This window comes from Myotis brandtii, unplaced genomic scaffold, assembly GCF_000412655.1.
Source record: "Myotis brandtii unplaced genomic scaffold, ASM41265v1 scaffold436, whole genome shotgun sequence".
In the NCBI taxonomy this organism is placed as follows: Eukaryota; Metazoa; Chordata; class Mammalia; order Chiroptera; family Vespertilionidae; genus Myotis; species Myotis brandtii.
The window spans coordinates 533,200-547,940 of record NW_005366679.1 but is presented as its reverse complement, the minus strand read 5'-3'; the positions used below and the strand labels follow the sequence as shown (position 1 = coordinate 547,940).

The 14,741-nt window shown below is 39.1% G+C and overlaps 1 protein-coding gene across 21 annotated transcripts in view; it reads right to left on the bottom strand.

Annotated features, from left to right (window-relative positions):
• The window catches only part of MBNL1 (muscleblind-like splicing regulator 1), a 197,899-nt gene that overhangs the window by 36,734 nt on the left and 146,424 nt on the right, over positions 1–14,741 (bottom strand). For 20 of the 21 annotated variants that reach the window (XM_005874395.2, XM_014546217.1, XM_005874394.2 and 17 more), the window contains one exon: positions 1,166–1,336. In XM_005874395.2, the coding sequence (XP_005874457.1) occupies positions 1,166–1,336 (171 nt within the window). Of the gene's footprint in view, positions 1–1,165; positions 1,337–8,290; positions 8,321–14,741 lie in introns of those variants that run through there. The other variant, XM_014546219.1, reaches the window with a different exon arrangement.

The following is a 14,741-nucleotide window of genomic DNA, read 5'->3' as shown; positions in this document are numbered from 1 at the left end:
ATCACTGCAAATTTCAACATACGTTTTAAACACAGAATTACCATATCACAATGAATATCAGAACACCTTTTGCAACCTATAATTATGACATTAATCTCTTACATTTCTATGAACAAATGTGAGTAAAGGTTATTGAAATCATTTACCTTCTACACCCTCCAAAAATCCAAATAAATAAATAAATAGATGTGCTCAGATTCAAATGTTATCCCCCTACGCTGCTCAGTAAACATTAAATCCCCATGACCCCCTACAGCTTCTAATATTTAAGTCTTTTCTTAAAAGTCCTTGGAGTTTCTGCCTCTCCTGATAATTTCTACTTTTATGAGACTTCCGCATCCATATTGATTCACCACTGTCAGAATTCAATCAGCACTGTGACCACAAAATAATTTCAACTTATGTTTAGAAGAATAACAAAGGCTCCTTTTTTAAGAAAGAGAACTAGCCATGACCAGTGTCTCTCAGTGGTTGGAGCATCACCCTGAGCACCAAAGGGCTACAGGTTCGATTCTAGGTCTAAGGGCAGATACCTGGGCTGCAGGTTCACTCCCTACCCAGTCCCCCACCCCCTGTTGGGGCACATGCATGTGTCTCTCTCACATAGATGCTTCTCTCTCTTCCTCCCTCCCTCACACTCTCTCTGAAAAGTAATGGGAAAAGTATCCTCAGGTGAGGATTTAAAGAGAAAGATGAGAGAGAGAGAGAGAGAGAGAGAGAGAGAGAGAGAACTATATAGAGTCTCTTCAAGGAGAAAAGAAAGGAACTTTTTTTCTCAAAATTAGAGATGACATATGCCAAGTTTTACGATTACTATTGCCATTAAAGTCGCCTGAAAATGCACATTGACTAGATTGATGAGATTGATGACCCTTTTTAAAAAACAAACAAAACACTTTATATTTGAAAGTCACAGAACTTAGTTTGGAGAAAATGTTAGGGGAAAAACATGCTATAATGCAAATTTCCACATGATTTACCCAGAAGGTAAGTAACTTCACAGTGTGAAAACAATTTCAGGGTTTGACTGATAACTGTGTTAGAAAGTACTAGGCAACTGATCCTGTCACCTGTGTTCCTTGAACTAGTGCAATCGTCACTTTAACACTAAAACTGAGCACTTGGCGTTACAAACGGAATAAATGAGGACTGAAAACATGCTCACCACGGGTTGTAATGGGGCACCGGGCATCATGGCATTGGCTAGTTGCATTTGCTGGGCCAACATGGCCATGTTCTTCTGCTGAATCAAGTTATTGCGCCCATTTATCTCCAACTGTGTTTTTAAATGTGGGAGTGGGTGCAGATATTTGCAGTTCTCCCTGGAGCAACGACCCTAAAAAACAAAAGCAGAAACTATCTTAAAAAAAGAGTAAAATTACCAAATCTTAAAAAATAATAATAATGCAAACCTATCACTTGAATCTACCATGCACACAATGTATTGCCCACATCATTTTATAATACGTTTAGAATAAGTAATGAATTCACCCAAATGCATTACGAAAATGAGGTATTCAGACATTTGAAAAGATTTTAAAGCTTAAAGAAGTTTTTTTTTAATTTTAATATTAGCTCTATTGTATCAAGATCCCAGTTTAAAAACCTACAAATTGCCAAGATAATATTAAAATATAGAATATCAAATAAAGAATATTAGGCTCCTTCCATAATATCTTCTGGTTAACTTTAATGAACCCCAAAGAATCATGAAGTTTTACTCTCTATTTTTACTTGTACTGAGTTCCAAGGAAATGAACTTAGAGGACTCAAGGCACACTGTATTTTCAGTAAAACACCTTTACAAGTATTTCATAACAAATAAAATTTTAATTACTGCTAAGCTTTAAAAGGCCATGTACCAAGATATTTAGAGATAGAGAGAAGAAAATTCTCATATGTGACCACTGTATACAGAGATTAGTAAGTACAATGAAACATTGGGGAAAAAATATAGCCTTTACCCTTTCAAAGATAAGTGCAGTCTCCAATGCCCAAGCACCATAAATCAATCAGAAATAAACACATTTACCCACCAAAAAAATTTACAATGTAAAATGGAGAAACACAATAAGGTACTATTAAAATAAGAAATGTGCATATACCATCCTTTTGATGATTCTTTTTATCAAAATATATCTATTAAAGTCTGTCATATGTAATGCTGTATGAGGGAGTGTACCCATATTATTTCAATGTATTGTCAAGTCCTACTGTTAGTAACAGATCTCATCAATTGCTACCTTGATAACTTCTTTTATCAATCATTCTAATTAGAACTGTTTTGAGGGTAAAAGAAAGATTTAATTGAAGGCACCAACCACCTTCTTGAGCTTTATTTGAACTTCCTGAGGAAAATTTATCTCCCATAATTTGACCTTTCACTGTAAATTGACACAAAACTGATGCTTATGTTTGTGATAAAAGCTGTCAATTCTAATTTGAATGATCTATTTCTAGCTTGTTTAGATGAAGGTGTTTAGGAATAAGTTTCTATGAAGAGTGACTATCTTAGGACACTGCCTGTTACTTTAACAAGCTCTATGTAACAAAGCATTACTAATTGAATTTGAGATCAGACAGCAGTAGAGGACAGTAGTTGATAGCAAGAACCATACAGGTCTGAAGACCTGGGGTAGAGGCCCAGCTCTCACTCATCAGCTGTCTGAACTGCATAAAAAAACTAACTTCCATAAGCCTCAGGCTTTTTATCCATTTCAAAATTGCTACCTAACCTTCACCAGAGTTTTATTATGAAGATTAAAGCAGCTAATGTATAGTCATGCTCTTGACACTCACTGCATGCCCCTCTCTGAGCGAGGTAAAGGTCTGAAGCTGCTATTACCATCCCTTCCACCACATTTTTAAATTGCATATCAAACAAACAAAAAACAACCTTTTGACATGAAGATAATTATTATGGTTATTGATATGGTCACAAATAAAGTAAGATTTAGATATCTATAACTTGTTCCATAGGAAGTTGTCATGCTTGATATCTGTTGAGGTCATGAGCATGTTATTAGCTTAAAAGCATCTGGATACAAAACACCTTTTACAAAAACAGCACTTAGAGTCCCAGGGAAGGACTGGCCAACAGAAATAAGCTCAAGGATGATGGACAGTCTGACTTCAGGGTCATTCAGTTGGAGTCTCCTAGAGAAAACCGGCCTTTTCCATACAAAGAACCACCTGGCCCGAAGAGCAATCCGGGTTCTCAGTATCTCCACGTCATCATTCTCACTAAGATTGGACTTCGTTAAGCGCAGACAAGCAGGGGTATATCCATCCTGTGGATTCAGTTACCGTCAATGCACTCAGCTCGGTTTCCATAGTTTCATAAACAGTACACAGGTAGCCCTGAGCACGGAACCAGGCCTTGCCAAGGCTAACAGCGGTCTTGCTAAGGACTTCATTCGAGTGCCTCCCCTTAACACAAACCACCCGGCCTCCTACCTGTGAGCACAGCCCAGGCTGAAATAATGAAGGAGATAAACACAATTTGTCCCCCATACATCCTGTGTCGGGCATCGCAAATCTCTGAATAGAAGCTGAGCCCTTTGGTTTTCTTTCTGTATTTGCTACCTCTACTCAGGAGGGCTACCCTTCTGTGCCCAGCTTGATCTGACGGCATCTGAGCCGCGCTTTCAAAAAGTGATGCTTGGGAAAAGTATACAGACTACAAAGCCTCATCCACAGAGAGCTTGTGGCACTAGGTCTGGGGGGCCCGGTTATTCCGAGAGAGCATAACACACGGCAAAACACAACTCTATAAAGCTACATGAATTTTTCATTGACGCGTGTGGAAAAAATAACACAGTAGCCTCTGCAATTAATATTAGATAAACTTAGCTCCTTAGGAAGTTCAGGACTTGTTTAATGCTGACTGTGCTGCTGAATAATTGTGGTTTGACAAATAAAAAAAAAAGTAAAGAATAACTTAGAATAAACATCCTTTTCTATGGGATTGCCTAACGCCCCAGGGAAAACCACAGGCAGCATACCTTCGGTGGAGAATTAAGGTAAATACGACACTGGTACCTCTTTCTCCAGGTGCAGCTGTCTGGGTTCCCAGCACCCACACCTCAAGAGTCATTTGCAGAATGAATGAAGGGACATGTCTTACAAAATAATGGAAGATGAATTATTCTAACTCTATTCTGGAGACAATAAAGATAACGGGGGGGGGGGGGACTAAATCTAATACCAAACTTTGATTTTGAGTTGCACTAACTTAATGGTGCACTTATTCAGACACCTATAATCTGACTGCACAAGAAAGCTTGCCATGACAAAAGGACCTAAGGTGACATGTTTGGGAGTTTCACCAGGGAAGAAAGAAGATTTGTGTTGAGATGGACACCCTAAAAATCTATACAGTGATAACGTTCTAAAAATCTCATAGCAGAAATTCCATCAGTATCTAGCGCTTACTTATGCAGATCTGTACGGGAGATACTACTCTACATCATCCAGAGACTTGGCCTCAAGACATTAAACTGGGCTGTTTGGATTAATGCAAAATATAAATATCAAGAAGTTGTTTGTTTGTTTGTTTTCAGTTTGAATGCTACAATGCAGTTCCAACAAGTGCCATTTAATTGTACATTTTATCAAACATAGGTTGGTTCAAATAGCAGCTTTGTAACTTACTTGCTGTGTGACCTGTGGAAATTACTTAAGTTCTCTGAGTGGCCAGACCTTTTCAATAGAATAGTAACAATACCATTCACCTCATTGGTGATGTCTGAGGATTGAGCAAGATAGTGGGCCAAGCTCATACATGGCTCCAGGTATAGCAGGATATCAATAACTATTATTTGTCTCTCTTTTCCTAAGTCTCCAGCTAATCACAAGCAGCAGTTGCTTCATTTAGCACCATTCTCTGTTAAAAGTGCTAAAAAAAAAAATTATAATACAAGTAGCACAACACCAGGACAGTGCATGACAACCATCAGTAATATAATATAAGCTTGGCCCTTAATCATCATTCTTGCCAAGTAATATAATATAAGCTTGGCCCTTAATCATCATTCTGTACTTGCCGCACTAAGGAAAAAATGCTATTTTAATACGTTTCTTACAGTGTTAGGTTTCTGCGGTTTGCTTTTGTTGATTGCACTGAAATCTGATTTTCAGTGAGCTATTAGGCTGACTAGCAGGCCGCATTAAAGAGCCTATGCCATCAATACCTTAGACTCCATTCAAGGAGGCTTTTTATAGCTTAACTCAACCCAGATTCCAAAGGCATCGCTGTAATACATGAACTATATATTTTAAGGGAATGGAGGAAGTTCAATAATATTGATCCCGGCTGAGTCCATTTTTCTCTAATAATTTTTCTACATCTATAAATTAGAAATAACCTGTCCAAAAAAGTCAACATTCCCCCCACCCCGTAGTCTTAAAAGCCTGTATATGATGAATAATGGTCATTTGAGAGATCAATTGATCAAGTCCCCAATTTTTGAAGTTACAAACTGCTCCACTATGAATTTAAGGATTTGTTTTTTCATTAGTCTTTGAAATTGGCACAAATTTTGTGATCATAACAAGGAAAGATGTATGTTTAGATTAATTGTTTGAGCTTAAAAATAAGTGCTTTGTTAATTCTTAAACATTATAGTTTAATAAAGTATATTTTAAATAATTATATCCAAGCTTATAGGTAGAGTATATATATCTAAAAATTCTGTGTATGTGATATATATATATTTACATAAATTATAGAATAAACATAAAATGGAATGAAAGATGGTCACTTAGAGATATGAAAAAAACCACGATTTTTACAAGGCATAAAATATTTTTTAATATTTACTTAAGAACTCATTAACAATAAAAAAGAAAACATCTTACTTAGAAGTTGGTGGAACTTAAATTAAAAATAAAACAACCTTAAAATTCTATTTTAAAAATGAAAAAAAAAACCAATTTTCCATTTTTAATTATACTTCCTCCATCTAAAATAAAAGAAACATTGTCATGTATGAGGTCAGAATGTGAGAAGATATCTTATTAAGCTGCCAAAGAGTAACTATGTGGTAGGATTATAATTACTGAGTCATATTTGTGTAGATTCTGGAAATAAAAGGGTAATGAATAGATTGCAGGGGTATGAGCTGATACTCATAAGTCTTTTTCAACTTTCACTGGAAATGCTGGTGTTCTGGTAAGACTGTTCAAACTGCAACCATTTATTTCAATTGTTAAAACAAAATAAACATTTTCTTGGGGACAGCTGAGATGTGCAAGAGTTTTGGTAGCACATTCTGGAGATAGTCATTGCTCAGATATGGGCCAGAAACTCTGGCAAAGGTATTTGGTAGCTTCCTATGGAAAATTCTTACTGGGTTTTTTTTTTTTTTCCCCAGCTATGATGATACAAATATCTCAGAAAAAAATCTGCCAAAGGCGGATAAAAAAAATTACAAAAAAGCATTGGCAGTCCAGAAATATAGTTTCATGCATTTCCAAAAATGTTTTTTATGGTTCCACTATGCTTTTAAATCAATTCCTGCATCAATTCTAATAAAAAGCTAAATAAACTTACATATAAAATATCACAGGGGTCCAAGCTTACACTCATAAATTTTTTGCAACTTTCACTGGAAATGCTGGTTTTCCTTAGGAAGTTTCCATGGAGATTTCACTGATTTGATGTCATTGTTTGCTTTGGTTTACAAATAGTATACTGTACAGTATCATAGATATGTATAGTATAGATACTGTTAATAAATCAATACTACATATTTACTATATTTAAATAGTATGGTATACTATATTGTATTGACATATTAAGAGTAATTTTTCTATTCATTTTTTTATTCTCAAATATTGGCCCTTTAACTCAGATAAGTAATGGGATTTTTTTTTTTCCTCTTGAAAATTTCCTGTTTTTAGTATCATGGCACCCTTGTATTTATTTTAGAGTTTTATCATTTGGAAAGGCAAGAAAATCTTTAAGATCATCTTTACATCTTCAAATCAAACATGACTTCATGGGCAGCTTAATAAGATGTCTTCTCACATTCTGACTCCATACATTAAAATATTCCTTTTATTTTAGGTGGAGGAAGTATAATTAAAAATGGAAAATTAGTTTCCTGGGCATTAAACATTTTCTCATCAACATCTGCTCTGATCTGGTTTTAGGTTAGACTTTTCTACCTATTTAAAGAATCATCTCTCTTACTCAATGGATGTTCTAGCACCACTTTAAAGAACATTGCTAAGTTTGATGATGAAGGTTCTTGGACATTAAAACCAATAGTGACATTTACAACAACCCAAAATAAACTCAATGCTGACGCAATATCCACGCACTCTAGCTCAAACATCGGGATACTATGACTTTTTCCCCAGAGAACTTGGGAGCTTATATTGCGCAACTCCCATTAATCATCCTGAAAATGGCATAACTGAAACTCTACACATCTAGATAAGTATTATGTAATGCATGAGAGTCGGGTTAGCTGCTGGAAAATTCTTACTGGGTTTTTTAAAGGCAACAATCACACACACACACACACACACAGACACACACACACACACACACACACACACACATTCTGGTCACAAAAATACGACTCCTTTCTCCAGCCGATTTTGTCTGTGACAGATCAGATATACACACAACTGTGACCGCAAGAGTTCTATCAGCATACAGTTTTAGCTGGTAGTCATCTGAAGAAATCCTAGCCTCCTTAGAGAGGGCCCACAAGAACCATATATCTAGAGTTACTGGTTACGAGATGCTGGAGAAGAAATGGTCTCACTTTTTCCTTATGCCCATGGCCTCCTCCATCCCACAGGACCGGAGGGTGTAGCCATCTCTGAAGTGCCTGAAGCTTTTAATTGGCACCTACTGTCTCCCCTGTTCCACAGCCTTCTGGACTCCAAAGCTGAGTCTGGCCAGCATCTCTGAGCCAGCCCCGAGTCTCCATGACCTTGTGAAAGCCCAGTGACATTTCATAGGTGCCAGCATCATGAAGCAGTCCAACATGTGTTGGCTGACTTATTATAGCATCATGAAATTGGAAATGCCAGAGCACTACGTGTCTATTCTTTTTTTCAATTGCTTCATTTTTTTTTTTTCCGGTACAGCAACTGTCAGGCTTCTAAACTGTTCATAGCAGAAACACTTGTGAAGTTTGATGGCATCCGAATCAGACACTTTGCAATCTTGGCTAATAATTGAAAGCCCTAACATTTACATAATAAAGTTTAGTGCTCTATTTGTGGCGCATGCCTTTGAATGGAGAAATACAAAATGTTTTACAAATCGTACCCCATTCATCTTCATACCGTGATTAAGTGGATTACAGGGTGACTGTCTCTATTATACTTCTAGAGCTTTCCTGAGAATGAAGAAGAGGTAAACTTCTTAAGTTAAATGCATATAATTTTATTTTCCTTAAAAAAATCTCTTGGAAGAGTTGTTTAATCAGTTCTTTCTAGACCCCATTTCAGTGCCTAGTGCATTGAACAAAGCAAAATAAAAAGGTGTTTCACAATATAAGCAACTAATTTTAAAGACTAATCCATGTGGTATTTGCAAAGTGTAATAGAAAAAACAGATTCTCTTATAAATTTCAGTTTATCTGTCATTCTTTTATTTTCTCCCTCAGCAACACCAGTATTATAGGATCAACTGATTTTTTTTCTACCGAAAAGAAATAATCTGAATACCAAACAAGTTTAAGTTTTGCTTCACATTATCCATTTCGACAAGCAGTTTCTTGGATTAGCAGTGGATTTCACTGGCCTGGCCTCTGTGATTCGAATATAGCACAGATATGGTGTTTTTATATAGAAAAATATATGAAATGAAAAATATGAAGTTAGAAATAGAGAGAGGATGGTAGGTTTTTAAGGGGCGAGTATTTTATTTAGCAATATAAAAGAAACTGAAAAAAATCAAAGGGGTGAAATAGGTTGGTAAAGTCAGTTGATATATCTGTACCATAGATCCTACACATACCGACAAATATAGGGGGAAAACCCTGTTCTTACATATCTGGAAACATAGCACAACATTAGTTATGATAAACTTTAAAGTACAATATTATGGAGTGTTTTCAAAGTCCCATTTCAATATTCCCACTGTAAATCTTCCGTCAAAGTCTACCAGAGGGGAACATGGATATTATGTATATGATTGGTGCTTAAATAATTTCCCAAACTATAACAGATGTCCCAAATGCTGGCTGTCAGTTTTATACAGAATTCGCTGCATCACACTGCTCTCCTAATCTTTTAGAAACATTCTTTTTGGCTAAATATCAATTCTTTCCCCCCCAATTTTTCATTCGGACTCCTCCAAAAACCTCCTGGCTTCCCTAACAGAACACAAACTCGGCTTTCTGACCTCACAAATCCCGCCCCCCGTCTGACCATGAAGTGCTACCGCTTCACACAAACAACAATCACAGAGCAGGAAGGAGCGATGAGGTGACAAAGGCCCTCCCCATTGCTGACCACTGTCTCCTTCAGACAGATCAACTTTGTACTTGCACACAATGTGCTCAATGACGCTGGCTCCGTCCCTGTGGGGCAAGCACTCCCCTCCCCCCAGCCCCATGACAATTTGCTAAAATTGTGCACAGCCATCAGCTCTCTGACTCCAGGCTGCAGCGAGGAGAGAGGCCATTGGCTCAGGAGCCCAGGAGGCGTCTCCATGGGATGCTGACTGCAGCAGCACAGGCAGGCAGGGTGGGAAAAAAATCTTCCCAAGTCAAAAACCAGTATCATAATCCCAGTTATCTGAGCCTGTCTCCCACCCCCGCCCCAGAGACTGCCAATCAATGGCTTTCTAGGGCAGGTCCGAAAATATCAAAAGACTAACATTCAACCCAAGTTACTGAAAAATTGTCACGGGGGCTAAAAGTGGAAAGTTGTGGGATTTTTTAGAAAGAATTCATATGCTTCTAATAGCTTTGAGTAGCTTTTTGGGGAATGAGCCATATGAACAATGAACAAATAAATGAAAATAGGTGCTGATAAGCTAGGGAACTCTTACAAAACACCTATCAGGTGAGGTTCTAAGGCAAAAAGGTACTGAAGTCAGCGCTTAAGCCTATCGAACAAGCTTAATCAGCACGGGGCGCTCCATGCTAAGAAGCTGCAGAGGGTATTCTTACGCGCTTATTTAGGATATAAAGTATGGAGATGTTGGGCCTCGCAGGAACACAGCCATGGCAACACTGGTTTTTAATGAGCCAGCGTGCGAGCGGAACGGGGACAAGCACAGACGGCTGTCACATGATGTTTTTCTCTCGCTATCATATCAACAACATTTAGGCGGAAAGCCCAGATCTGCTAAGCGCCCGGCTTGGGTGCACTGAGTCAAGCAACGTATCCACGCATTTCACACTCTACCTCTGGCTAAAGCTGGTGGCCCTCAGGAAAAATGGTGATTTTACCTTCCTTGGCCCTTTGCCCTTGCCTCTGAACTAAGAGGGTTACTTGGCTTTACTGTGCAATGTGTACATGTCTTCATCCCTAGGGAATGCCTCTAGAAGGGGCTCAAGCCTCAACCTTCTGCCCACAGCCCAGGCCAGGCCAATATGTCCTTGAACTCAGACCCAACCTTGTGCCCACAGCCTGGGCTGGGCCAATATGCCCATGAACTGTTTGCCTCGGGAATGAGTGCTGACTAGAGTTCAGAGTATAAGATGTTGTGGCCCATAAAGTACTTCTCCAACGTGCCCCTGCACCTTCTCCAGGACCTCCTCAGGACCTGCACACATGGGACCCATTTTCTCTTCTTTCAATGATATTTTCCTTTTTTCCTAGTCTCCTCCCATAGGCTCCTTTTCCAGGGACCTTCTTAGTACTGTTATCTAACCACAACTCTCTGCTCTACTCCCACCCTCATAAGAAATAGGAACACTTAGCTGTGTCCATAGCGTGTGGGCTTCTCGTACACACAGGCCTCAGAGAGCTACAGGTTAAGAGCTATCTGGGGACTCGACATAAGAAAGCCCCACAGCCCCAGCTGGATGGTCACACAGGCCGGAATCAGAGAGGGGTGCAAATGCCAACTCTGACAATGTATTAGCCCTACCTCACTGAATGGCAACTTCCTCTTCTATAAAATGGAAGAGAAGCAAACCATTCTAGGGATGATGTATTAAATGAAGGAATGAATACAAGAGCCTCAGTCACCGTCTGGTACTCAGTAAACGGAAATCACTGGGCCCCTCTCACTCTCCTCTCACTCTCCTCCCATCCCTGGAAACTTACACACACACACACACACACACACACACACACACACACACTTGCTGTGACTCAGGCCCACTTCTCTAGATACGCTCACTCGAAAGCATCCTTCCTCCTCTCCATTCACCCTCCCCTTGGGCAGAGTTCCTCAGCTCACCATCCAGTTAGAATCTCTGTTACTGATGGAGCCCCCACTGAGCCTCTAGTGGCCAAGCACTATCCAGGAGCCTGAACTCACTGTTCCTGTCTCACTCACCAGCTCTGTGACCTCCCACAGGTCTCAACCTCATACCCAAACAGAGGCCTCCTTTATGACACTGAGTCCAACTCATACAGCTCCTGGGGGCTGGAGAAAGCTCTGCCGGGGCCCAAGGTGAGGACTAAGAAACTGGGCATCTGTGTTTTAAAAGGGGTTGATAACAAAAGGAAACTGTTTTCAGAGGGGACACATCATTTTACGAGAGGTGACCCTTTTCAGATGTCACTCTCTGAGGACACGTTGCCTTTCACTTCCCCTCCCTTCCATCTCTTTCCTCCCCTGCAGGAAGAATAAACTCCCCAGTGAATTCAGCACCTGTCAAGTTGCATTACAGATAATTTCTACAAGTCTGTCCACCCCTCCTGATTAAGAACTTGTTAAAGACTGGACTAAATTTCATTTAGCAACCTAAGCATTTTTAGCAACTGCTTGTAGAATGAATAAGCACTTTTGAATAGTGGAAGGCATTTCCAGTGTTCTAGCTATCACATCACCAAGACAACCTCTAATGCCCAAGCCCTTGGTCCTCCATCATGGCTGTGCATTACAAATACAAGAAGCCACAACCCCCAGAAATTCTGATTTAATTGATCTTGGCTGGGTCTCAGGCAAGCTCTCAGATGATTCTAAGGACTACTACCCTGAGGTCCATCGGTTAGTCTATATAGACCAGTGATGGCGAACCTATGACATGCGTGTCAGAGGTGACACGCGAACTCATTTTTTTGGTTAATTTTTCTTTGTTAAATGGCATTTAAATATATAAAATAAATGTCAAAAATATACGTCTTTGTTTTACTATGGTTGCAAATATCAAAAAATTTCTATATGTGACACGGCACCAGAGTTAAGTTAGGGTTTTTCAAAATGCTGACACGCCGAGCTCAAAAGGTTGGCCATCACTGATATAGACCAATACACATTCTCAGTCACACATCAAACACCGTCATAATCACAATCACTTTCCCACAGTTCATTTAAACCCAGTGTTTGCTAGTGACTTCCAGATAACTGCTAATGCTATCTGTCAATTGCCTGATACTTCTGTTTCTAAGCTGTCTGTTTTCCTCACAGCTCTTTTCCCAGACCATGGGCAAAAGGCCACTCCTGAGCAGGGGGCTGTACAAAAAGAACCACTGCCTTTTGTTCTCTTAGGTACATTACTCCAGAACAAAGCCTGCAGGCCAGCCACACCTCTGGCCAAAAAGAAAGTTGCCTCTAAACACCTGATTCATAAGAAGCAAAAGACCTCATGGGAAAAAGAGGATCAAGGGATCCAGGTCACCTATGTACCCATGAGAGACCTTAAGTGTTCTTTTTCTATTTACTCAACATAGATGGTACACTACAGAAGGAGTGTATCAATGACATTTATTTTAGTTGAGTAATAATAGATCTTATACAATTGAGCTTCATTTTCATCTGTGTGGGTAAGAGGTCTTAGGTGGTTCCCAGATTCACTTGAGAATGTGGCTTTTACAATTCAAGTATAAGTTGCCTAACCTCAAGTTAAAATGTTCATACGAAGTTTTAAGTAAGAATATAAGAATTCTCCACAGATTTGTTGGCATCTGCTTTCGAAGGCCATCAGGGCAGAATGCTTTCTCTAATGGTGACCTCCTCAGTGTCCTATTCAGATGCAATACAATGTCTATCATTATCACAACAATATCTATCATCTGTTCTCAGGGCAATTCCGAGAAGTGATTCTTATCAGCCTTCTGATAAGGAGGCGTCCAGCTGTTTATTATCCCATGAACAGCTCTAAGGATAGAAATTGATAATATGGGCTGCCCCCATTAGAAATCATCAAAAATAAAATAAAGGTTTTTTTGTGTGTTTCTTGTAATGAGTCTATGGACTTGTTCTAAAAGAGCTAGATTTGCGCTTAGGTCAGAAATATAGTGTGTTGTGTGCATGCACACATGTGCACACATAGGGGAGAGAGAAAGCAGAACAGAACAAATACTTCATTGTCTCCTAATATAACCCAAAAAGTAAGTTAGCAGGTAGGAAGTGAATAGATGAGGCCAGAGAGTAAAATAAAATAAATGTGGAAGTGGTCTTGCCTTCAATATGATTTCGACTAAATCTTGTTATCTTCCAGAATAACTCATTCATACATTTATTCACCAACTACTTGCTGAGACCTCTCATGTGCTCACTGCTATGGGGCAGTGGAGACACAAATTGAATCAGACACAGTCTATGAAAGGAAATAAAGCATGCACATAACTAAAATATAAGGCTAGGAGGCAAAAGTGTCATAAGGGGCGTTCAGATAATGAGTTCTCATACTTTGAAGGAAAAAGAGAATGTTTCCAATTTAGAAGAATCAAATAATAGATTTGAAGAAGAGGTGGAATTCATACATGAGGAGTTATATCTCCAGGTAGAGAAAAACAGCATAATTTGAAGCATTGATGACAAGTAATAAATCTGTAATAAGAGCTGTGGGAAATAAGTTTGAAAAGCAGACTGAGTCTAACTTAGCCTAATTTTAAAAAGTGAGTTAAAGATTGTCTACTTCCTTCTGCAGGCCAGGGAGAGTCACTGAATGGGGCCAGGGACGATGTTAGCAAAGCTGTACTTCCTAAATTCACCAGGCAGGAGCACAGGTGGGCTGACCTGGCAGAGAGCCTGCGGAGGGTGACCAATTAAGGTAATTATTTCAATAGTCCAGGCAATAGCTAACACAGACCTGACCATTCTCCAGATAATCAGCCCAGACCCATCTTTCTCACAATCTCCTACCCCACTCCTAATGCACTCAAACACAAATGCATATTTTCTCTCTCTCTCTCTCCTTCTCCCTCTCTCCCTCTCTCCCTCTTTCCCTTCCTCTCCCTGCCATGCTATGTTCCATCTTTTGTACAAGGTATTACTTCATCCATGTAGATCCACCTATGAAGACACTATGCCCCCCTTTTTTAGGGGGAAGAGGGGTTAGTTAACTTCTAGTTACAATTAAATGTCACCTCCACGAGGAAGTTGTCTTAAAACTTTAAGTCTTTGTTTAACATTCTTCTAGCTGAATTCAGAGCATTCACTACACTTTATCACCTGGTTTATCAGTTGTCTGTTTCCATCATTAGACGAGGCTCAAAGATGGTAAGAACATGTTTATTTTCCAGTTGCATTCCCAAAACAGATCACTTAGAATAGTGTTAGTCTCCTAACAGGTGTGAACGCACTGAATGAATATGTAAAGGAGACTTATAAAGCAGAATATACATTTTATAATATATATATATAT